Here is a 26263-nt window from a genome sequence, read left to right as displayed (position 1 = left end):
AACCTTATGTCTTCAAATGAATGCACCTAATTTGAAAAACTGGGCCACTGCAGTATAAGACCCATACAGGGAATATGAATTATTCTTAGCATAGTAACACTGAAGACTTACCTCAAAGTAAACAAAATAATTTCATAAAATGAAAAATATTACCTTTGGTACATATGGATCCCAGTCTATGTACCCGATGTTGTCAGTGGCCAAGCGAGCAAAAAGATTTACTAGATGCTGAAAACAACCATAAAAGAAGGAAATATTCATTAGAATGTATTATAAAGATGCACAAACCTCTCAATCTACTTTACCGATGCAAGATAAAAGCTACCCATGGCACTAAAACACTTGTGTAAAGGGAGATTTTACTCTACCAGAAGCTACCAATACCGCATTGCCTAATGCATCTGAATTCCTACCTTCAGGAGTCCAACTCGTTACTCGTCTGAGCACTTACAAAGCAGGTAATTGTGATCCAAGTTCTAGGAGAGGCAGCCTGTCAGAATATACACCCCTATCTCTTCAAATTTTCTTTAAAATATAAAGACATACTAGTAGTACTTTTACAAGTTACACTCTCCCTTTCCCCATGCTCTGTGAATTAAAATGAAAGGCACAATGCATTCACTATCATTTTAATTCTCAACCATTTATTGTTATAACAACTCTGAAGAACAGTAGATGAACAACAAACAAACTTATACTTGAGCTATATGTCATCAAAGACTTTAGCTTTTGCTAAGAAATATCTTTACCCTTTTTGAGCAGCTTTGAGCTTTTTCCCCTTTTTGAACAGCTTCCAGAGACCAGAAGATTCCTGGTAGTCGCTTACAGAAAGACACCTGTACTAAGCTTCAGAATTCTTCAAACGCTACCACCATTTTATCAACTGGGCATAGCAGACTATTCATCTCTGCAGCGAAGGTTTGGAACAAACTCCAGGTGACAGAAGAGAAATTTCCCACAACACAGCTTAGGCAAAGCAAAAAATCTCATAACAGAACAGGCTCTAGTCTGGTGATTTCATCGACTTCTCTAACAGAAACCTGCTATCTACTTTCATAGCCTTTGCATAGAGGACTATTTGGATTGGTTACTGGAAAATGTCCTAAGGAACATTCTGAAGAATGAGACCCAACCAACACACATATTTGGAATCCTCATCTATGCAAGAATGAGAGATAGACTCTACAGAAGATAGGAGGCTTGGGAGGAGAATAAGCAGGTATCCAAAACCAAACCAGTTTCTGGCAATGGAAAGGGCCCTGCTCTATCCACTTCGGCTGCCAATGCATCATCCTGGTTCTTGATAACTTTGACCAGAAAGTGACACGCCAGATACACATTCCACCATAACTCCAAGCTGGAGCAGCTTAACAAGTGCTTATGATTGTCAATTTATCTCATGGTGCTTCCTTCCTCACCAGTAGAGAGCTCTCATGTGAGCTGAATGTGGATATTGGCCTAAAATAGCATCTATATATAGACACTGAAGAAAATTCAACCAACACATCTTGAAGGACTATTCAGCTTCTGCAGGATCCATCCTACTTAAAGCGCACTTGCCTGTGCTGATGGCTGTCACATTCATAAGCTTTGGTTTATACACATCTGTGGCTTGTGAAGGTCACAGGCATTAGCTGTCAGATGGGATGACAGTATGTGACTATCTATGACAAATTAAGACACTCCATCGCCAGAAGACAGTGTCATGAGTCCAAAAGGGAACGGAAAGATGTCCTCAGGAAAGAGAGTTATCAGGACTAAACAAAAAAGGAGATGAAGCCTCACTCTCATATCCTGATTGTGAGAAAGTACATAATCCACCAACACTGCTTTTATGAGCTTGCCCAAATAGGGAAATACCTATCAGGTCTCCAAGAGCCTTGATGCTTCTGTCAGTACCTTGAAGCTATGGCAAAGCCAAAAGGAAGGGCCTTAAATAATCCTGTCTAATTCAGAGACAGGTGTTCACAGAAGAACAGTTCACCTCTCACTCTGAAGGACACAATAGCTTTGGAAAAAAAACACAAATTCAATTCAGGACAGTCACAGCTGACACAGCCTGAAGACAAGTGTTACATTTTCTTAAATGATCTAGCTTTTTTGTTTGATACCAGGAAATACCCACTGAAAAAACCCTTAACATGCACAAATGCAATTGATTCTATAGCTCCCCTTCACACAGCAAGTCTAATTCCTGCCAAAGCAAGCTGAGAAAAAGCTTGCAGCATACAGAGGCTTAAATTGGATTGCATAGTCAGAACCCATATGTCTAATCATCTGCATCCAAGCCTGATGAAGTGAACAAGCCTGCCCTTAAGAAGCGGACAAGACAGCAAAGAAAACAAGAAGTGAAACTTTTGGGGAAAAAATAAAATTGTTTGGGCCTTCCGAGCAAACTGTCAAAATGCAGTGGAAGAGGGAAAAAAATATCAGAGATAACTTACGAAAGAGTGTTCACGATTATCTGTTAGACCATTTGACAGAAACAAACCAAACCATGATACTAAAGTACAGGCTCTCATCTTTCTGTCAGAAAGAGTAGACAGAATTGTCATTTTTTGGATAGCCATCAGAAAGATGCAGAAGTGTCTATAGACAATCTCAAATAAAACTTTGGCAGTCACCCCTGTTCAAATCTGGACAATTGCCAACTGTTGGAACAAAGACTGCCTTCCTTTATTTGTGATGAAATGTAACTCAAACCAGAAAAACCTACACACAAGCCTTTTAACAAAGAAATTGCCAGAAACAGAATGTGCTACAAAGGTAGCATTCAGCGGTGTTTTGGAAATCAGCTTTCTCCAAAGACACTGAGAAGTCTTCCTTGTATATATAGGCAGGAGATTAGTGAAAGGAGCCAGATGGTCAATGAGCTTATCTTCATACTGAGTATGGAAAAAATCTGGTAATATGCCAAGTTTCACTGCAGTAAAGCCAAGGCACAGGTCAGCTGACAACAATAGCACCTACTCTGCTGGTGGTGTTGTCTCAAGGATGAGATTTTATTTCCCAAGTTTGGATCTAGTCATATGAGACACACAAAAAAGGCAGACAGGTACATGGTAGACTATTTTCCTTGAAAAATACAGCCCAATGGTATTTTTGGCCAAGAGGAGTTCAGATTCTTTACTGTATCTAAAACAAAGATGACAACTCACTGAAGTCAAGGCAAAGCATTACTACTCAAAATTAGGGACCATGAGAAATGTGTTAAGATATAAGAGATGGGACTTTACAGAATTATAATTTATAGAAATCACAATAGCACTTACCATCATTGTAAGGATTAGCAGGCAGTCTGGAAAATGCCAGCCTTCCCAAGGCTGGAAAGAAAAGCTGCCTGAGCTAGCCATTAAACAACGTTCACCAAGCACAAGTGCAGTCTCATTTATTCAGCCAGTAATTGCTTGCTAACAATCATGAAATTATTGTCTCTGCTTTCTTGTACTAGTTAAAGCAGAATGAAAAAAAATCCATTGTATCACTGTTTGACTTTGATGCCTTGCAAGCACATGATAGGAATATTTAAATGGACTTATTCTAGTGTAGGTGAAAAGTAAATACTTACCCCTTCCCACTGGGGAAGATTTTGAACTGACACCCAAAGGCCTATAAATTCATCAAACCAAAGCCTGCAAGAGAACAGAATCAAAATAATTTTAATGTTGTGAAAGCAACTCTCTCATTGGATATTTATCCCTCATTTCACCAGGTGGTCACAAGAACTCACCTGCCCCTCAACAAGAACAGGGATCATCAACATGGACATGCTTGTATCACTGTGCCTGCCACAGCATCACCCCCACCCCCAACTCTGATCCCAAGTTTCAGTCTTTGCTTCTTTTACCTCTCCTCTTACTCTTTTCTGACACCCCCCCCCTTTCACACAAGTGTTTCACCAGGAGTTTCCTTATCTACTTCAGCTTCGCTATTTCATTACATATCGCCATCCCAACACAGGTAAACCAGATGACAATAAATCATTACTTCATTTCTATCTACCTTAAAATCTAAAATTTGTCCCTACTGAGCGATTGTTACAAGCATCATTAGCATTTATTCTGAATTCATCTGAAGCCAAATATGCAAACCCTCCATACCAGTCCCTTACTTAAATTCACCTTTATAAACGATATTCACTCCCTTCCTTGAAGTTTTCACTAATCCTATAGCACAAATACACTTTTAACCTAACTAGCCTAAGTAATCTCTACATGCGCTAAACATCACTGGCTTATGTTTCAAAGTTCATTAGTTCTACCTTAAAGATGATCCAGATACTGTCCTATCCTGCAAATGTTTCTCCTTTAATTCTCAAACTCATTTCCTATAGCAGTCTTCAGACCATCTCATATTTCCACATCTTGACAGTGAATTGAAGACCTCTACCTCTCACAATCCCATATTTGTAGTAACAGCTGTACTATAACCTACATGAAGGACTTACCAGAAGCTACCCTAAATTAAATAGAAGGTAGGACTTAAAGCTGGGCTATGGTTAATGATTTTCACTTGTCAGACCATTCCTTCAGAATTAAAGTGCATGTAATACAATTAGTTTGCTTTGTTGTATACCATGTGCTTCACTCTAGAGAAGGGAGAACTCATTAGAAAATAGGTACTAAGATTCCCTGAGGTTACTTTTACAAAAGAAGAATGCTGACAGAATTCTTGTCTTGAACTCCTTTCAAAAATGCCATTAAGAGCTACCACTCATTTTGGTGGTTGACTTCAAGTCATCCTGTAAAAGAATCACCTGCATTTGCAACAGAACACTATAGCAACAGACATTGAATTACACTTACTTGAAACCTTTCTGGTGAAGTTCAGGAGGAAGGGTAGTAGGTAGAAAGAGTTCAAAGTAGGTAATAGCCTTTTGCATGGTAACATCAAATGGACACATTAAAGGCCTCCATTCATCTAGCATCTCCGCAGTGGCATCTTCTGGAAAATATCTGAAAAGAAGGAAACGATTGAACATATACAGACTTGGCTTTAAATTTTGGGTCTCTTTTAAACATATTTAAAACTACTAATTTGTCATAAATCTTAGTTTTACAGTAAGACCGTGTACGGGAGCAACAGACAGGCAGTCCTCAACTCCACTTAACCTTCACAAAACAGAGTTAAGATCAAGGACATCATGGTGCCTCATTTTAAGACCACAAATGTAAGAAGATTCTTGTCTTGTTGAACCACAAAAGATTCTGTACAACACAAAACCATTTCAATGTGAAGGTTGGTCAAAATCAAACACCTACTGTTCACATTCAATGCAATGTAAAAAAAGATTACTTAAGGCATGAGGAACATTTATTGGAACATTACAAGAATGCTGGTTATTTAATTTATTTTAAAAGAAACTAAATATCCATGCAATGCAATATTTAAAATGCATACCAGATACAACTGTTTATACAACATAATTATTGCAGTTGATATGGGGCCAATTGTAAGTAATGTTATCAGTGTCCCAACCTTAAGTCAGAATTTTCAAGAGACAAATATCACATTTTCATTTTTAAAACACTCTGCTTCAGTGACTTTCATATTCAGAACAGATACCAGAAAAATCAACACTGAAAACTAAGGGGTTTTATTTAGCCACGAAACCATATATATTTGGGAGAATATAGGTTGTAAGGTTGTTTTATCCTTATGTTCCTCATACTAAATATATGTGTTTAGAACAGCATCTCCTATAGGAACGCTCAATGGAGTAACATCAGTACGTGAAACAGCTGCTCCCTTGAAAGCAGATAACTACAAATGGCCATATGAACCGTAAAAAAAAAAGAGAACAAGTCTCTTCTCTGCATCCTTGCAGTATCTAAGCTGCTAAAAAAGTCAATTAATGCAGAGAGCAAAACTGGTTCAGGCACACACATTCCCAGTGAACATAACAGCACAAAAGAGCAAAAGCAATGGTGGCCTTATCTAATGATACCCTGGCTTAACCATTAACAGATTTTCAACCAAGGCTGTTAAAAAACAAAAACAAAAAAACCAAAAAAAACCCCAAGAAAAAAAAAAAACCCACACCAAACAACCTTACACTTAGTTTAAATATTATAACAGAGAATATGCCTGTCATTGTTCTCATTTTAAGCAGCCTATGAACCTGAGGTATTGATCATTCATAATGTAGTAAAAGAGAAAAGTCTCTACCCTCCACCCCAAACTCCTTAAACAAGTTGGGACAACATCAGCCAAGGAACAACTAGTAGGGTGGGTTTTGTTGTGGGTTTTTTTTTTTTGTTTGTTTGTTTGTTTTAAACACTTTTCTTCCCCCTCTTAAAGTAATATTAAAGATACAGGCTTAAAAAACGCAAAACAAAACAACAAACACTTACGGTCTGCAGCTCTTCACAAGTGTTTTCAGAACACTTTCTACAGAACTGAAACAAGAAAGGAAAAATTATGGATAGTATATTACCAAATTTCAATGACAGCATAAAATAAAACAGCCGTTTGCTGATTCTTCCCTGAAGAGCTTAAGATAACGTTGATGCAATTAGATGTCTTCTGTGAACATGCAGTAGCTAATTGCCTTCTACACAGACCTAATCATAACGATTAAAATTGTTCTGCTGAACTCCTGGTTCTACTTTTCATACACTACTCTAGTATTTAGTGCATTTAAGTGAAGAGTAGAATTATTATTATTTCTTGTAAGTAATACCCTGCATTTTATCCATGAACAACCAGCAAAGCAAGGTAACTTCTTGGGGAAGTTGAAAACACAAACAGAAAAAATGGTTTTATGGACTTCATAAATATTTGTAAGACACATAAAGGCAACAGGCTTCAGAAAGTTTTTATTATTAGACTCCAAACACCTTATCTGTCCTTTTCGATCTGGTTTTGTTTTTTGTCCAGTGGTTCTAAGAAAGAGAAGTGAACTATCTGCAAATCAATGGTTATTTCATTAGCTTCCCTCACAATTAACAGCTGATTTTAAAAGCGTTTTTATCCATAGCAAGAAAACTTACTTGAGAAATCATTTTAACACGAATTGTCACAGGATGCCATCAAATCACTTAAAAATGACTAAACCTCAGAATAAACTCAAAGAATAAAAGGAAGGGGGAGGAGAGAAAGATATTGATCAATGGAACCATAAAGGTAGTAAACTGTCATGTTTTCAAATCTTCTGTTTATTACAAGACGAGCTCAAGACTAAATTGCACTTCTACCAAAAAAAACATTCCCTGAATTAAAAAAAAAAAGTTCTGGCACAAGAACTTCCTACAGCTTTTAGACATACATTCTGTACTCTTAATAGAAAAATTGCATCCTTTAGTTCATCATCAAAAACTAACATACAGAAATGCTATTTTCATCAGAAAAAGATGACACAAATGTATCATCTTTAGAATTTTACCAAAGATCAGTTTAGGTCAATTGAGACACACAAATACTGAGCATGCACATACACTCTCTCTAGTCCTACACAAAATAAACTGATCCCATACAAGCCAGGAGAAATATAAAATGGATAAACCACTACTTCCCTTCAACACCTCAACATTCACCACAAGCCAACAAAAGCCCACCCAGCCCTCATAACAGTATTTCAGTTCAAGCAGCACTCTAGAAGATGCAAAATTCTGTGCACTTTATGCCACAGTGACAAAGTAAATCCATGACCTCTCCCAGAATGAAAATTTTGACCTCACTGACAGCTTCTAAAATTTGAAGAGGAATGGCCAACCATTCATTAAACAAAACCAATATCAAACTCTGCAAGAAGCTCTAAAAGATTCTGGATTAAAGTGAATACTGTTCTTGAAAGAGTTAACAAATAGATAACAGTTTTTCCAAGAGTAGATAAATAAAGCATGAACCAGCAACTTTCCGTAAGAGCATTAAAGATTAACATGAAAAATGTTTGTGTGACAAAAAAAAGCTACCCCCATACTATCACACTCCACTGAAGTGAACTATTGCTAAAGAGAACCTGAAGGACAGAGGAATTTTAAGAAACACAGATGCCAGATATCAACAAGTCTTTCAAATTCACAAGTTTTCAGTCAGATCTCAGCATTTGTTAGTGGAAAAGAGCAAAGCAGAAAGACTGGAAGGGATGTCCCCTTCTGATCGCAATCTTAGAATGGAAGCTAGAAAGAAAAAAACAGCAGCAGACAATTTTGTACATACAGAAACTTCCATCTAAGACACAGTTAAAACTACAGACTAATTACAGAAGACATCTTGTAAGATTCCCATTTGATGACTACTAGTTAGAAAAGGACAGGACAACACACCTGGGGGAGAACAAGAGACTGCTGGTTACTGTTTTCATTATCACTTTGAACCAACTCAAACTTCTTAGCAGTGGCTTCTGTTCCACTTTTGGCTAGACTTTCTGCATACCTGTTACTGCGGAATTGCTGAAAAATATCTACAGCTATCACACTCACAAATTTTCATATGCTACTCTATCACTAAACCTAGCCATGGATTAATAGAGCACAACAGCAAACAACTATACACATAAACCACGCCAGACTGGATTAGCCTACTGCAGTTTGTACTCCTGTCCTTGCTCAGGTATTTAATGCTGACCATCTGGATAAGGTTTTTAAAACCTTTGTCACAGAGAGATAATGAAGCCACTTACACTGGAAGGTATCTCCTATTAATTACTGAAACAACAGTGTATTTAAGGAGATGAGGAAAATTTCTCATCCCATTCGGTTTTCTTTGCTTTTAGTTCCTCCTTATTACCTGAGGCATTATTAGCTTATTATTATTAACCCCTATCACTAGTCATCATTTTGGCACTACGTGATTATTTTCTTCTTTTGGAAAGGACATGACCATATTAATTTGTTAATCGGGGGTTTTTTGCCTGCGTTTTCAAAGAGAAACATGTTTCAGTTAAAACAACAAACATATAAACTGACACTGCTGACTCTTACATTATCAAAAAGCAGTGAAATCACAATTTTCAGTTTTTCAGGACAGATTCAGGCCTTAAGTGAAATTCTAGCCCTGCAGTAGACACTAGATTACAAGAGCTTAAAATAAGACAATGAAAAGAGCAACCAGCTACAGTTTCACAAATTATTTTACTGAATTTCTAACTTCGGTGAGCCAAATATTGATCTCTCATTGGATTAGTACAATTAAAAATTTCCTCCTAAAAAAACCCAAACAAAGCAAAACCCACTGCAATTCCACTTCTACTTATACCAGTTTTCTGAATTTATATATACACCAAAACTCCTGATACAGTTTTCACTGCAAAAATTCACAATAAACTGTTCCAATACAGAAACTTTGTTTCACACTTCACAGCTACAAGGTTGTTGCTGGGTGTATTTTCCAGAACCTATTACCTCACTGCTAAAGCACTTTCCATGATTTCATTGTTTTTAATAGTAAGGTACACTCACTTGGTAACATGCACTCCTACACCAATACTGATTTTGCCCATACTAAGACACAGCAATTACTCAAATGTAAAATCTACCTTTCATTTAACCCTTGAAATATATATGCTGGTTAAATTAGTTAGCATGTAGCCACTTTATCAGCCACTTCACACACGCTATCTTGTTCCCCAATTAGAAAGGTTTACATACAGTGCGACATTCTCAAACAGTGGTGTAATGTTAACACTGGTTTTCCAATACAATTATTTATGCAGAAAATTACACCTGTGTGACAAGTGCTACAATCTAACAGAACATGCAGAAGATTACACATCGGCCAGAGCTGAACAAAACAAAAAGTCATTCTTACCACCTATGTAATACATTAAGCACAAATGTTTTAGGTGAAGACAAGCCTGGTCGATATGAACTGAATGTAAAAAAAAAAAAAAAAAAAAAAAATTAAAACAGTAGTTAAATTTAACAGCTATAAATCAACTCAGCTTTTAAAAATATCTCGACTTCCACCAAAAAGACACCCCTCAAAATTGCTGTTAAAAAAAAAAGAAAAAACACCGTATGAGAACAAATCGCACTGCATATTAAGATGGAGCATCTGATATCTAATACAGTTAATAAAAGCTAAACACTTCAGACAGACCATCACAATTGATATCTTCCTCCCAGCTTAACCTCCTCTTCCCTCTCAGAAAAGTCCCTCCCCACTACACAAGTTTCTCACACAATAAATGAAAAGTGACTAGACAACAGCCCCACAGAGCAAAGTATACAGTTGCAGCAGGTGCTGGCATACGCGTATGCATAAACCAACTAAAAAAGGCTCCGCTCTTTTGGATTTTCACTCACAAGTATTATCTACAATTAGCAAAATAATGCAGTTTAGCAAAATTATTTTTCCACCTACATAGCCATGACAGAAATTCAGCAGGAAACACCGTGTAACAAGTTACAAGGCTACATGTATTTTCCGTTCATGTCACTTATCAGCAACACGATCTTCCACTCAGTAAAAGGAATCAGTGGTAGTACTTCAGTATCCCTGGACAGAATTTTTTTGTTTTTTAATAAAGCCAATTAAGTATTTTTACCTGCAATTCTTTGTTTGTTTCAATTGAAACTTCACATAAACATAATGTGTTATCCATGTAATACCTTTTATAATCTGTAATTTATAAAGCAGGACCTTCTCTAATTGGATTTACCAGGAAAATGGGAATTTTGCAAATTTGACAGATGAGGAGGGATTGGCAGCGCAGAGAAAGCAAAGAAAACAAGTTTTCATTTTTAAAATCAGTAGAACATTTCTAAAATTCTTAACTTGGAAAAAAATTGATTTGCCCATATCATATCATCACTTAGAAAATATATATATACAGACACATATATGTATTTCCGGTAGAGGGCATATCACTTTTCGTTGTATGCATACAGATCTGCACCTAGATTACAGATACTGAGAATGCTTACAGTACATATATTTTAGAACAGTACCATTTTTATTTTCCCAAACCCTTATTGTGTTATATAACTGAACAGCAGACATTTGACCTGAATATCATTTAAAATTTAACATTATATCTGCTAACCTGTGGGCTATCATCCTAAAATAAGTTGATGAAGACCCCTGTTCCTGCATATTTGGAAATGAACTCAATCACATTCATAAAGAGAGGAACACCATAACAAACAATTCATTGACAGAAGGGTATACATGACTTCGTACAGTCTTGCATGCAATTACTGAAATATACTTCATGAAAATATAAGCAAAATATTTACTGTGTATCAAATTCCAGATATTAAAGCAAATTACAACGTACTTGCCAGCATTACACGTACTTATAGTCTATCAAATGTTTGAAAATGCAAACTTACTTTGGAAACCAATTTAATCCAAGATGTTCTGTTTTGGAGTATAATATCCTTTCCAGCATTTCATAAAGTGGTCTCCATGGTAACTCTAAATCATCCCTGGAAAGCAGTTCTTTCTTCCTAATAGAAAAGAAGAAAAAACCAAAAAAACCAATGAGCACATTAAGATTAAACATTCACACTGACACACAGCACACCAGAATATCCCAGATCACTGCTCTGAATTATGCTTATCATCAGCATTTGGCACAAACTGCAGGAAGGTCAGGCAAGAAAAAAGCTAGCCGCTTGCAGCAGTTCTGCACAAACAGAAGCTGTCAAGATCTTCAGGAAAAGCCTAAGTGAAATAAACATTATCAAATTATGAGAGAGTCTTCATCTTCTCCCTGTCGGAGAGTCAACCTTAACACTTGGCTCTCTGAGATGTTTTCTTTTCCTAATAGGAGAAAAAACCCTGATGTTCTTTCACTTTCAATACCAATCCTAAAGCTCTGGAAGGGGCAAGGTGTTTGCGTAATGAGAACTCTTTAACCAACATCAACTGCAGAGGGGAGATTAAGTGAACTAACACGTAATAGAACATATTATTACATTAAAGTATCTAACAACATTAAGCAAGTGAAGTGATCAACTACTTAGAGATGAAAGTTTCAGTAGTCAGCAGAAATCTGTACGTACTTTAACAGGTTTATCAACAGGCGTGCAAATCCTTGCATCATGCTGATCTCCAGTTTTGGAATTGTTACCAGCTCATACAACAATTTGATAAAAAGCACATGATCTTCTCTGCTAAATTTTCTCCCATATAATCGGATGTATCTACAAACAAAACACAGGATGAATCAGCAAAATTTTTAACACATTTCCATTTTGTCTGAGACCCAAGCCAGACTCTGACTTGCTGTTTAATGAAACAAAACTAAAACCTGGTTCACAAGTCCAACAAATAAGAACCTGAAGACATATAGCAAAGGAAGACTGACAACTGAAACTAACTACAGAAAGAAAAAGAATGACCGAATAAAATTTACAGTCTTCTAAGATTCTACAAATACCGTAACTTCATGCTCACACCAGATACCACAAAACCAGGGATCATATTCTTTCACCTCAACTTAAAATGTACTAGCTATAAAATTTAGTATTTCCATATCCCCATGTATTTATCTCTCTCAGAAAAAAATCCAAAACCACAACTGTCACAAGCAGCCTTATTATACTCTATCCTTTGCAGCTAGGACACTTTAAGAAGGAACCAGGACACAATTCAGAAGCCAACCCCCCCCACCCCATCCCCCCCCCCCCCCCAAAAAAACCCAACAAACCAAACCAAAACCAAAACCAAGTATCATGTAAAGTCCAAATCTGATAGCTTCCGTAAGGCTGAACAACTGATTTAGCCACTGAGCTTTGCTGGTGGTGTGTCCCACTTCTATCCCTTATATTTACAATCTTAAGAAAGTATAGATCCATTAGGACTAACTCTGGAAGAAGTGCTTGCTATTTCCAAGTTTAGATTGAACACAAGAATACATTTAAAGTTTCAAACGGTAATTTGCACCAGCAAAACCTATATAAGGTTCTAGTGCAGCATTTTACATGTCGCACAACTATAAATTACTGCTCACCTGGGAAGTACACTTTCCTTGTAATTACTGCTCCAACTATTCTTAAAGATTCATAAAAAACCTTACTAACATGCTCTCCTCCAAGTAGCAGACAAAGCATACAAGATATGAAACCCTATAAAACAATTTTTTGAAAAGCCTATTTGTTGTTTTTGTTTAAGATTTAGTAGAGGTTGGATTGATTTGTTGCTAAATATAAACCAGCGGAGCATCAAGGCTTTTTCTGGTAATGAGACAAATGTCAGATCTTGCACTGCTTATCTGGTACGCAGGGCAGCACACATTGCAGAATCTTACACTGGAACCACCACGTGAAAAGATTAGGAAGGAAACATCTCTGAAGAACTCCTACTTGAAAGAAATAGAGGCTAGGTAATTTTAAAGGGGCAAACATTAGCAGCTATTGATCTAACAATCAAAACAAACTGTCCTAATTCCTGAATTTGGTTTCTGAAATTCTGCAATATTGAGGAGTTTAGTTTAATATTATATCTGGTTTAGTTTCAAATGTTTCATGCTCCTCTGCAAGCTTTTATTCCTTGCAGAACTGCCAGTAGGAGAACTGACTCCTTGAGAACTAAAATTCAGATCCCTTAATAAAGCATGCTTACACAAAGCACACTTCACACAGTGACACAGAGCACGGGATTTGGACTCAACTGCTTGAATACTTTTTTTTCCTACTTCTCTACATCCCTGTTCCTCAATTTAAAACAAAATTATCTCTTTCAGGATCACCCATAGCTAGTAATCTTACCAGAAGGAGTTAGTTTCCTTAAATATACCTATACCAAGATCCCTTGCTCTTCCCTCACAAGATTTTTTCCCCAACCTTCTTCCTCCAGTTTCCTTTGAAGAGACAGTGGAACAGCTGCAGGGCTCCGGCAAACGGATCATCAGCAGTTTTTAGAAAAAAAAAGAAAAAAACAACCAACACTACAGCACTTCTTTACACTTCCCTTTTCCTTCTGCCATTGATTTCAAGGGGAGATTTTAACATTTGATGGGCAGTATTTTCACTAATGCTTATTTCAACATGTTTTACTTATTTCAAAGACGGAAGGGAACAAACAAAATACAGGATAACCCACTCTATCACAGGAACCTAAATGATCTGGATTGGCCAGAAACACCATCTACCTATAGAATTACACCATCGACAGCTGAACACCTACACTTTTCACATGCATAAAATGGACATGAAGAAAGAATCCTCAGAAAAAAAAAAGTGACACTTGATTTTGTAAGGGCTAACAGAAATATATAACTTAATCATACTTATTTTGATTGCAATATTTCACCTTCTAAAAGCATACATTGCTCACATACTGCATGGGAATAACCCAATGTGAATTTCTTCATGTATGATTAAAAAAAAAAGAAATTGCAGAAGCCTGAAAAATACATTTTAACTACAAAGAAACACTAGATTCACAAGAAATTCAGTTAATCTGTCAGTGTCGCTATATATAACTGAAAATAAAATGTTTGGCTGGTTACCTTTCTTGACATTTGCTAACAGCAGTTCTATTATACAAAATGCCATTTAATTAAGAAAGAAACAGAAGGAGTAAAGTATACAGAAACATACTGAACACAAAGATGTCACTATGCCCAAGAAGCAGAACTAGATGCCAAATTGCTCCCATATTTACAGCTTCTTTATGTAGGTGGGGGAGGCAGATTTTAAAACCATCAATTATTTGCCTTAATCCAGCTGTGCATTAAGACAATGACAGAAAATAATTACTTCTAGAAAGGGGCTAATCACCTTTTCCTCAAGATTAAATGAGCAAAATCTAACAGAAGGGAACTGCAATATTGATTTTCAGAATATCCCCTCACAAAGGATGAAGTATCATCATTACTAAATAAAAGAATATAGGCAGAACTTCATGAATCCTGAAGGATGCCTAGGGGTTAATCACACAGATACACATTCATCACATAAATGGTGGCTCATCAGGATTAAAAAAAAAAAAATTATTAATTGGGTTATTGGGGGGAAAAAAAATAATTCCAGAACTAAATTACTGCAAAACAAAAAATAAGACTTCTTATATGAAGGCAGGTAATGCTACATTGAGATGTTTCTTGAAATCTTAATGCTGCTGCCCTTTTGATGCCTCCTTTAAGAAAACCATCAAAGGTTTTATGAGCTCTCAGCCTCTACCAGTCAACTACAAAAAGGATAAATAAATCATCCTTCATTGTGCTGGTCCACTGGGTCCTGATTTGGAGTTCAGCTACATGGAGAGAAAAAAAAAGCAACAAAACCAACCCACCCACCCTAAAAAACACAATTAGGAAGTGAAAATTCTGTTCATGGTGCCATCCTTTCTGTACAGTGTACAGGGTCTCTGGAGATTACAAAAAAAAAATTAGAACCAAAAGCCAATTCCCTATTCTAAAATTATTAGGTATCCAATCCCTCACTCCACAATTACAATAGACCTATTTTTAGGAAATGCACTATCATATCAAGTGGACTTCCTAAATTGCCCTAGAAAGTTGGCTGCTCTGCTACAGTTAAAAATTGCCTTCACTTCTGAAGCTGAATAGAGCACGCTGCTAAATTCCTAGCTATCTATTTTCATTTTCTAACACACAGAACAGGGTTATGATTGGTCTAAAACTCAGTTTTTGACGATATGAAAAACAATTAATCATGCTTAACAAGACTCTTTAAATAACATGTACATGTATACAGTATACACACACATCCCTTATGCATCTAGATAGAAAGCTTATACCTGATAAAGATGAGAGGGAAATAGACATAAAACAAGATTTACATACAATAGGGATTACAATACTTCAGAAAAAAGTCCCACTAAGATATTTTCATCCCCCCTGTAACTTTGTGTCCTGTCATTCTAATTCAAAACAGTTGAGCTGCGCTTTTGCCACACCTTACAGCAAGACAGTTAAATGTCATTTTGTAATAAGCCTATACCTGACAAACACATAAAATAGCATTGTCAGGAAGAGAAACTGTGTCCCTCAGCTCCAAAAACTCTACCCTTGCCTACTGAAGTAGAAAGCACAGACAGACATTTGTGGGTTTTCCAGGCTGCAGAGCCAACCACATGTACAGTAACTACTAAATGTTCATGTTATACCAATATGCTTATTTACAGGCTATGTTCTTAAAAAAAAAAAATTAAACAAAAAAATCTATACACAAAGTTTATATGCAACACATGAAAGATAGAAAAATTGAAACAGCAGCCTATTTTTGACCTAAAGACCATACGGGAGTATGACGCAAGTCCATTTAAGCAAATTATTTTGATGCAACATGCTTTCCCCTCCTCCCCACCACCACACACACACTGTAGCAAGTTACACAACTGAGATTCAGTCTTCTGCTTTCACAACCAGATTAGCATTTTATAAGATACAGATTTTACTAGCCAAAGTTGGAGGAATCTTGCGGTAATGATCACAGATTTAAATGCCAATCTTTGAGGCAAGCAGTTTTACTTGCCTAAGAAGTCCCAGTAAGTCATAAGTTACATCAGTAACTGCACTATTTCTGTCTTCACAAGAGAGAAAGTTCTCTCGCCACACTCCACACATGCATCCCAACTAAAGAACCAGTTCGCATCACTGAAAATTATGCATAAAACAATTATGCAAATCAGCTTACAGACATTATATCTGATAAACTCCAGTTTTGCTCTTTTTTGCCCCCTACCTCAGTTCATGACATCAGACAGCTGAAACAGCTACTCTTAAGGTAACTGTGCAAGTCATGTTTTCAGCTGTTGGGAGTGTAAGAAATACAAGATCTCAGGTTCAGCTGTCATCATGAAATAGCAACCGATACTCAAATTTTTAATTCACAAAAAGATTTGAGTTTCACGTTCATTCTTCACACTCTGCAGGGTTTATACAAGTTGTATAAAGTTGCAAGTACCTGAGGAGGTGTAACTATACAAGTATATAATCTGCATGCAATTTTTTCCCTTTACTCAGTTATATGTATGTACATATTACAATGTTTGAATGAACATTTGTATCTGTACAAGAAACAGATTAAAGACATGTCAGCCACAGTTCTGAATTATACATTATTTCACAGAATACTGTGACAATACTGGCTTTTACGATTCAGACATTTGCAACAAAGCTAAGCAGTGATCATACCATTATGAAGATTCTGGGCATTTTTTTTTCATCAAACAAATGTACTGTTTATTATAGCTGGCCAGTAGGGAAAAAGGTAGTAAGTTGATCTAGAGATGAATCACCCACTATGAAAAGACAGCAAAATTTTTATTTTATTGTCATTATCCTATAATTTGACTTAGATACGACATCAGAACACCATATGGTTGGAAGTGTTTCATCTAGGCCTAAACTTTTATTAATGTATTTCATCTCGCAGAAGTAACTTGTCAAGTTATACTAAGAAGCAAAACATCTCTCGTGTTCAATACACCAGCTTATTTTTAAAGCAAGCCCACTGCTTCCTTCCCTGCCTACATCCAAACATATGCAGTCTTACTGCATAAAAGATGCTACAGAGAAATCTTGGGACTAACAGGCATCAGAGACAAGTTACAAACACACACACTAAATTCAAACTTCAAAGAGTAGGTGGAAAACCACAAATTAGAGCCTCCTCACCTTTCTGTGATTCATAAAGTAGCATAGCAACAGTTGTCAATAAGCTAAATTCACTGCCCTGAAGCCTAAACTGGTAACAGTAATTGTAATTTACAGAGTGAGTAACAGGGTGATTCTGATACAACCCTGCACGTTTTCAAAGGACTCATGTGCCACATTCAGCCTATTCACCCAATGCTGATCTTTCTTGTAGTAAGAACTGCTACGTTTTCTTTCAACTTGATTAGTATAGGAAGTTCTACCACCAGTACAAGGGCAACAGGTACCACTGAAACCAGTATGAGCTAGGAGATGGCTGGGGGGGGGGGGGGGCAGGAAGGGAAATAGTATTGAACTGGTTCCAAACAGGTTCAAACTGTCACAAAACACAAACATGTGAGTCATTTTGCAACCATCAGTGTAATTCTATCTAAGAACATCTCTTGGCAAATATAAAGACAGATTTCAATACACACTATCAAAGGGATTTGACTGCCACATATATTAGATTCCCAATTAATATTAAAAAAATTACTTAGGTAGGGAGGAAGATTGCAAGTGAAGATCTCAAAATTGTACAAAACGCACATAATTTCATCATTTCTAGCACACAGGAAACCATTTATGAAGGCACATGGAGCATTCAGAAAAAACAACATTTTAAATACCCACAGAGGTAAGATTTACTGACTGAAGCTACAGGAGTCATTGTCATACGATGCCATTTCCAGTGTCAGAGTGTCCAAAAGAAAAGAGGGTTAAGTACGCTTTGTAAAATTCACAAAGAGAAACCTACATTCTACTCGGTGCTATCTGTGAAATGACCGTGTTTTCATCTGTATTAAAAGCGCCTTGCCAGCACACACAGCAGAGCCAACATCAGCGTAAACTACACCGTGCCACAGTACGGGCAAGCTATCAAGGGCACCAACGGTGTTTACACAGCATTAAGCCAGAATGTAATCCTGCTAGCGCTAAACTAACAACCAGCCCGTCTTGGGAAAGACTTCATGTTCCTACAGCAGAAGTTACACGGAGACGGCGTCTCACACAGCTTGCTTAAAAAGGTAAGAGGTGAAACAGGTGGCCAAGTACGCATTTGGAAAAAAAAAAATCAAACAAACCAAGCAGCGATCAACCCCACAAGAGCTTGACTCGTAAAAGTCTGGAAGTTTCAGAGACCACAGGCACGCTCTCGGAGACGAAGCCACCTTTGTCCCCGTTTCCTACGTCGAAGCACCCACGGGCCTTGTGAAAGACCCGCGCTGAGGCCTCGCCGCTGGCCCGCAGTCCTGCCTCGGCTGCGCCGCCCGAGCCTCAGGCGAGCCGGGGAGAGGCGGGGGGGGGGGAAGGCGGGCACGGGGCAGTCGGCACCCGCTCGCCTCTGACGAAGCATCGCGGGGAGGAACCGTTATGCAGCGAGCCTGCCTTCCGCCGCGCTTCCCCAACAGCCCCATCGGCCCCGGGGCGGCCCCGCGAGGAAGGGACAAGCCCGGCGCCCCGGCTCCGCACCCTCTACAGCCCTATAGCCCGCAGGCCCCGCTCCGAGGCGCCTTAACCCCGGGCGCGCCGCCCCCGCCGCCCCGGCGCGGACGGAGCCGCAGCGGCCCCGGGGCAGGGGGGAAGACCCCCGCCGGGCACTCACGTCGAGAGCTTCCTGGTCCAGAAGAGCCCGCCGGGCCACAGCTCCTGGAGCTGCACGGCCCGGGCCAGGTTGTCTTTGATCTGCGCGAGGAAGCGGGCGGCCTCGGCCTCCAGGCGCTCCCCGTAGGGCAGCAGCTTGTTGTAGACGATCTCCTTCTGCGGCGGCGGCGGCGCCATGGCCGGCGCTGGGCTGCTTCGCGCCCCGCCGCCGCCCTCAGCTGCGCGCCCGGCCCCCGGCGCTCACCCAGCGGCGCGCCGTGACGACACACCGGGGAACGGCCGGGGAGCGAGGGAACGACCGCCCGCCCCGCCCCGCTCACTTCCGGCGCGGCGGCGGAAGGCGGGGGCTGAGGGCAGCGCGCAGGGGCGGCAGCCCCCCCGCCCCCCCCATCTCCACACAAACGAGGCGTTTTCCCGAGGAGAAACCTCGCGGGGCCGGGCTCAGGGGAGGCGGGTGCGTGAGGGGGGCTCGCTCCCTGGCCCCCCGGTTCTGTGGCGGAGGGGAGCCGGGGCAGCCCCTGGCAGACTCGGGGAGAGGGCGGGTGGGTTTGGACACCTGGGTGAGGAGAACGATGTGGCGGCAAGGCCGTAACGCCTGCTCGAGTTCAGAGTTCGCTTTCTGCGGCTTTGCGGTTTATTAAACAGCCCTTTTCGTACAGCTGCCGCCAGCCGAACGCATAACTCGGCATAAAAACGTTCACCTTCCAGCTGTTCTTCTCTTAGGAAGAGACTCGAACGTTAGTCTTCACCCCCAAAATTTACTGTAATGTGAAGCGGGGATGGAGTTCATGAGGGAGATAACTGGCCACGCAGTTTGACAGCAGATTGTGTTGGCTGTTTAAGAGGCTTATTTGAAATAATAACGCTAGTCAGTAAAGCAGAGCTCAGTGGTGCCTGGTCCTGCCATTGGCCTGCGGGCGTAGGATAAAGCTTGTGATGGATATGTGATAACAGCACTAGCAGTACTGATAGCTGTTATCTCCAGCTGTCTCCTAAATATAATTGTTAATTGAATTTCCCCTCAAGAATCACATCCTGACCATACAACAGCTGCAAACTGATTAGATTTAAAGCTACCCACAAGGGCAAATCCTGTTTTCTCATCTTTATGCTCAAACTAGCTCTGCTTAAAATTAAAAAAAAAAAAAAAGATGGCTAACTAAATGCTGAAACACATTACGAAGAGGAGAAATGCCACAGAAAGCCCAAGTATGACAAGCAAAGGCTGCAATGCTCAGATATTGGCATTTTCCTGAAGAGCACATTTATACCATCTCGTTATATGCCTTTTGTATCGGGTATTATTTTTATTTCCAGTCCACTGCAACAGGAAACAATCCTGAGTGTTACATTCACCTACACTTGCGTGAGCACAGTCACACTACTTTGATTTACAGTCACCAAAAAAATAAGCAGCACAAGTGCTGTAGGTTTCTTCTGACAAAGAGTACTAATAAATCAGCATTTTATTTATAAAGTTTTTTTCCAGGTGCCCAAAGGAGGCCTGATGCTGCTTTTTCTTGTATTTTTTCTTGTAGTATCTTGGGAAAGTTCAAGTCTATTGTCACATTAAGTGCACCAAATAGCTCCTTTTCCTAAAGCTTCAGTGACAGTAATTGTTCTGTGTTATAGGATGAGATTAGGACAAAACAGATACTTTGCTAATTTGCCTTGATTGAAGTGCTACAAAGGCCGAGCCTTTTCAAGCAGGTATCCAAAAAACAAAGTTAGTTCTACATTTTCTCACCTTCCTAGACCTATACTTTTAAGAAAGGAAGCATAATGATTTTGTTTAGTGTTCAGTAATTTTGAAATACCCTTCCATTCCTAGAAGATTTTGTATCACATAATGTTGTAGATTATGTGTATCCCCTTTTACGTTATTAAAAAATAGCTGGACTTCACTATAACTTTTACTGTGATTTGGAGGGTATTTGTTGACATCTTTCACAGTGGCTTTACAATTACATTCTATTGCCTCATATCTACATTATGCAAAACAATTTATACATGAATTTCTGTCCTTTCTGGCCTGAATTAAAAACAAAACTTGATTACGGTCAAATTTCTATGGGGACAAAGTACATCTTGTTTAAGTGTTTTGTGGATGAAAACAAGAACAAGCAAAAGGTGTAGCTAAACACTATGAAATGAATAGTTTCAGACAAGGATAAATTGGGTAACTGGCCCAGAAGCTGTAAAAAAAACCCCAAACCCATGTTTAAGGATTAAGTGAAAATATATGTGCCTTGAAACTGAAAAGTATAAAATTACTTATTTTCTATCATTTATGGTCAATTCTTCTTTCCTACTTAATTGCAATAGTGGTTGGTCCAGACAGCCGTTTCCAGTGTAGGGAAGTGTTTATTAAATGTGAAGCATGCAGAGTTTGTTTGGACTTGGAGAAAAAAATAATCCAAATTATAGTCCAATTTTCTGAAATTGAAGTTGGCAGATACATAAGGAACTTCAAAGCTGCATTCTGTTGCTTCACAGCTACATTATCAAAAAAATACTCCTGCAGTTTCTGCCCTTTCCAACCCGACTTAAAACTGAAGCTTGTTTTTTCACACGTTTCTAAGTATTTTGCAATGTTTATTCATATAAACACCTCTGACCTCAGGGAGCCCATTTTATCTGAACCAGCAAGCCTCCTCATCTGCGACCGTTGTACCTCAGGCACACCAGTGCCTTCCACCAGAATTAAACACTTACCTTTCAGGGAAAAATGTGCCAAGTATGCCGTCAGCCCCTCGGATAGTCATTGTACTAATGCGACCTCGTCGTTCACAGAAATATGACTCCTGTTTTCAGAATCTGAAACAAGGAAAAAGGAGATTCTGAGTCCCTTCGCAATTACAACAGTAAGCATATATATAGCACTTGCATTTTCAAAGTATTTTCTGCACATTGAATAATTTACTAATTACATTTACTAATTATTAAAAAACTAATCCTTTCCCCCCAGTATGCTGGCATTCTGCTATTCAAAAGGAAAAAAATGATGCATTTTGCCCAGTGAGTCACAAATAAATTTGTTCTTCAAGTTTGCAATATGTTTTGGCTGCAGCAGTGTGTAGAAGCACATTTGGTTCCCAAGTCATATGATGAAGGACTAGCTTTCATAACAAGGAACCCGTCTGTGCTACTTGCATCAACAGCTTTTTCCTCTTTTATTAAGTAGGAGGAATATGAATTGAGAGCAACCCAAATATGGCTGCCACCTGTTGTTTTTGGCATTAAATCTTGAGAATTGATGAATCCAAGTGTTGTAGTTGTGAAAAAAATACAATCTTTCCATTCATGAGAAATTTCAACGGTTAACAGTGGCTTAAGCCACGCTGCACATTGTTCACGCATTCCCTTGTTGGACAGCTTGCTGCCTTAGGTCAACTAACACCAGCACTGTCATCAGTATTTAGGAAACTTGCCACTCAACCTTAACTGTGGCTTCTACTATCTTGGCTCTCAAGCAACTACTTTTCTTATATAGACATTTGGCTTAGTGACCCACCTGTCCTTTCCGACCTAAGTCAAATAATTTTTTGAGTGACAAACTCCTATATATTTTACAATTTGGAAAAGAGCACCCAATCCAACAGGATCTTCATATTACCTGATCACACCCGTCCTGGTCTGTGACCGCCCCATAACTCAAAGAGCCCCATTACAAAAATAAAGAGGAATAGTTTGCTTTTTGATGTTGTCAGTGATGAGGATCCTCAGACTCTCTCACTCTTGTGTTTCTAAATTGGTCAGTCATCCAAAGCAGGCACTGAAAGATGCCAAAGAGAGTCAAGAAGCTGCTGCCATCCTGCTCACTAACTTTCAGACAAAACAGCAGTAACTTACTTTCTTCAAGAAGAAGCATCTGTGATTACTAGCTGCAAGTCTTTATACTAACAAGGGCATTTTCACTGCAAGGAGCTGCTCCATCCCTTCAGGATGGGGACATGAGAAGAGCCTGTAATTACAGCCTGCTGTGAAAGCATTTACTCCCCTGCCCCTGGGAAACTGAGTTGCTCCAAAGATTTTGGGTAGTAGCAGTTCTTTGGTGTAAACAGCAAAGAGCAGTAATTACAGCTGCTCACCTCCCCTCCTGCCCCTAGGAACTCAACTGCAGTTATTACTTTCTTGAGAAACAAGCAAGATGGCAGTAGGATTAGTCAGTCTAACCAATCGTTTGAAGTGTGTGAATGCATTTTAAATCACTAGTTATAAGTCAAAGAAACAGAAACACTGATTTTAAAACCAACATATCTATGCTGGTTTGTAACTAGAAAAATCTCATCTGAAGACATGACCTCCTTTGCCTTATTTTAAAAAAAGTATGAGAAACACTGCTCTGCCTAAAGATAGAGAAAATTTTCAAGAGCCAGAGAACAACAACTTAGAAACATACCTATTGCATAAACTTCTATTTTACAGAGAATTTATTTGAAGGATGGCGGCAAGAGTGATTACAGCATCTGAATGAGGTGCCAAGGAGCTTAGGCTTCCTGCATAGTATGGGACAAAAATAGGTTCTTCTAAAGCATGATTCAGAGTAACTAATTTTAGGTCCCTAAAGTAAGGCTGTCTAAATACTCTACATGTTTCAAGTTGGATGGGGAGGTGGGTTCAGTATCACCTAAAGCACATACACTGAACACCGATACTGTTCTGTTTCTATAATGCCTGTTTAGATACACATGTTCTAATGTAAGTGGAACCTTTCTCAGTTTAGCCTATACTGAACACAAATAAAAGGCACTTGTAATAAAGGGTTAAAGTATTAATATGGACACCTGTACAACTTGTAAAGCTTTACTACATAGACCAGGCTGACCAAATATGTGCAACATTGCTATACTTCACTTTACATTCTTGGTGATTCTGTTTATGAGAGTTCAGGTGGTTAAATCCATCCTCAATTATACCAATTCACAAGATATTATTTGGCCTCCTCTCTTTCCCAGCTAAAGTTAGTGGGTTACTGTTCTTACAAGGATCGACAGTCACTGTTTGTACAAAAACAGGACCAAAATCCTCCTTGGTAAAATAAATTAATTTACAGCAAAATGGGTTTTCCCTCTCCACTCCCTGGATTTGTTCTCTTTAGGTGTCTTATTGCCTAAGATTTGGAACACAAAATTGTCTCAAATCCACACAAGAGAATCTGGCTTTGAGTCTGTTTCCTCTACATATCCGAAACTCCTGAAGATATCCCTGGAAACTATTGTGCCTGCAGTGTGAAAAAGTAATAGACTTGAGCCTCATAATAGGAGCTTACTGCTGATTTCTTTCCAAATTACTCATAGCTATTTGAAATAAATAATTCCTTGGATATGAAATAAATGCAGCCAACTTTGGGGAAGGAGACATTACTTTTGTTGTTGTTTTCCTCTTGAGGCACTGAGATGGATTTTTCTGTCTTGCCAAACAGAAACCAGCTGCAGAGGAGCATGTGATGACAGTGAACTCACAAAGGTCAATTCTAGGAAATCAAGGAAACACAGTTCCTTGGCAGCCTGAGCATAGAAACTGCTCATTATGGACTTTGCAGTTTCATACCACTACTCTGTGTTTGCCAAAACAGAATTGTGGCAGACCTTACCCCAAGTGCTTGAGTAGTTGATGGTATTTTTTTTTCAGCAGTAAATGCATCTGTTGCGTCTTCACCTGGAGTTCTCAGTTCTCTGATTTGTCTATTCATTTCTCTCATTTCAGTCTCTTTCCAATTCTTAGGTTAGCAAAATGGCAACTACATATAACTTTTCTGGGCAGGATTTATCTTTCAGAATAGGAACAAATTGTGAAATACCAACTTGTGTGACAGTATCCTGTTTCATTAATAGTCCCATTGACTTCAGTGGGGTATCACGCACAGTGGTGTGCTTCTTTGCATTAGATTATAAATACTGTCTTTTAGAAAAGCCTTCAAAACCCATTTGGATATCACTGATGGATGGAACCCGTGAACAGGTACTCTTCATCCTAAAATATCTGCAGTCTTGCCTCTTTTGAATTAGGCATTAGCTGAAAATGTAAGGTCTTCCATGTTGTTCCAGTTAGGAGAATAAATCGGCAATGTCTATTTAAAAAAAAGAAAGAAGTATAAGGTTTGTTTTCCTAACCCAGGATAAATCAAGCAACAGCCAAAAATCTTTCCTCAGGGTTTCAACCTTGTTTCAAGTAGCATTCAGCACAAATAATTGTTGTGTTTATCACAGCTGTAGCTCAAGTGGTTGTTCGGACTTTAACTCTTTGAGTAGATTGTGTGTTCACTGTTTCGACATATGGATCAGAAATATTTAAATATTTATGAATTCTGGAAGAGAAGCAAGCTCACTTAAATATTGCCTTAAGCAACCAATCCTTTCTCTCCTGCTAAAGAATTATTTATACTTTACTTCTGGCTGCATGGTTTTATGCATTGAATCTGCATGGTAGACATTTTGGCACATTTCTAAAGCAGCAGCAGCTTCTCTCATAGGGTATTACGGAAACATCCAGCAGATTAACAAACCTTTGAGAGGATCACATGAAACAAGCTCAGAGCTATCTAGCATTCATTTGGTCTAACGTGGCAAGTTGTTTATGCTTATGTCCTAGTAACATGGGGATAATAAGTATAATTGTGTCAGGGGCATGATTATGGCAATGCAGGTCCCCCTGACTAAAATTGGGATTCAAGGAACTGTAAATTGGTGGGTTTTATTTTTGTGTCAGGTGTCCCGTTAAGAAGAGTTCAAGGTGAAACAAGGACTGTAAATCAACACTTTGTAACAACCTTGGAAATGTAACTGTCAAAAAGGCCATTTAGGATAGAAGGAGTGTTCTAATTAAGGAACACAACAGGACTGTAAATTCAGAGAAACCCCAGGGAGAGGGGAAAAGTCACTTTTGCCACATTTATGCATTGTAACTTAAAGGCTAAGCCCAGTGGAAAACTGAGCCATATTTAGTATAAAGCCAGAAGCTGCCCTTCTGCTGGGCAAAGTACCAAGAACTGGGTGAAAGAACTAAGGAAGCTTAAAAAACTTGAGAATCTGTCTTGAACAAAAAGAGCAGAAAAGATAGCTTGTAATCTCAAAAGAGAGCTCTGCAGGACAATACAGTAGG

General features: G+C 38.8%; 1 protein-coding gene across 3 annotated transcripts in view; it reads right to left on the bottom strand.

Moving 5' to 3' along the window:
* The window catches only part of PSME4 (proteasome activator subunit 4), a 71714-nt gene extending 49775 nt beyond the window's left edge, over window positions 1–21939 (bottom strand). The window contains exons 1-8 of one of the 3 annotated variants that reach the window (XM_069787724.1): window positions 21875–21939; window positions 11952–12092; window positions 11277–11393; window positions 9751–9810; window positions 6354–6398; window positions 4806–4955; window positions 3569–3632; window positions 154–228 (exon numbers count right to left, since the gene is read on the bottom strand). In XM_069787724.1, coding sequence (XP_069643825.1) covers window positions 154–228; window positions 3569–3632; window positions 4806–4955; window positions 6354–6398; window positions 9751–9810; window positions 11277–11393; window positions 11952–12092; window positions 21875–21924 — 702 coding nt within the window. In that variant the 5' untranslated portion in view covers window positions 21925–21939. Of the gene's footprint in view, window positions 1–153; window positions 229–3568; window positions 3633–4805; window positions 4956–6353; window positions 6399–9750; window positions 9811–11276; window positions 11394–11951; window positions 12093–19160; window positions 19458–21874 lie in introns of those variants that run through there. The other 2 variants (XM_069787722.1, XM_069787723.1) reach the window with 2 other exon arrangements.
* Window positions 21940–26263: the final 4324 nt, after the last annotated feature.

Source organism: Haliaeetus albicilla, chromosome 7 (genome assembly GCF_947461875.1).
Source record: "Haliaeetus albicilla chromosome 7, bHalAlb1.1, whole genome shotgun sequence".
NCBI lineage: Eukaryota > Metazoa > Chordata > Aves > Accipitriformes > Accipitridae > Haliaeetus > Haliaeetus albicilla.
Note: the sequence above shows the minus strand (reverse complement) of the source record. Positions and strands in the feature narration are given on the sequence as shown.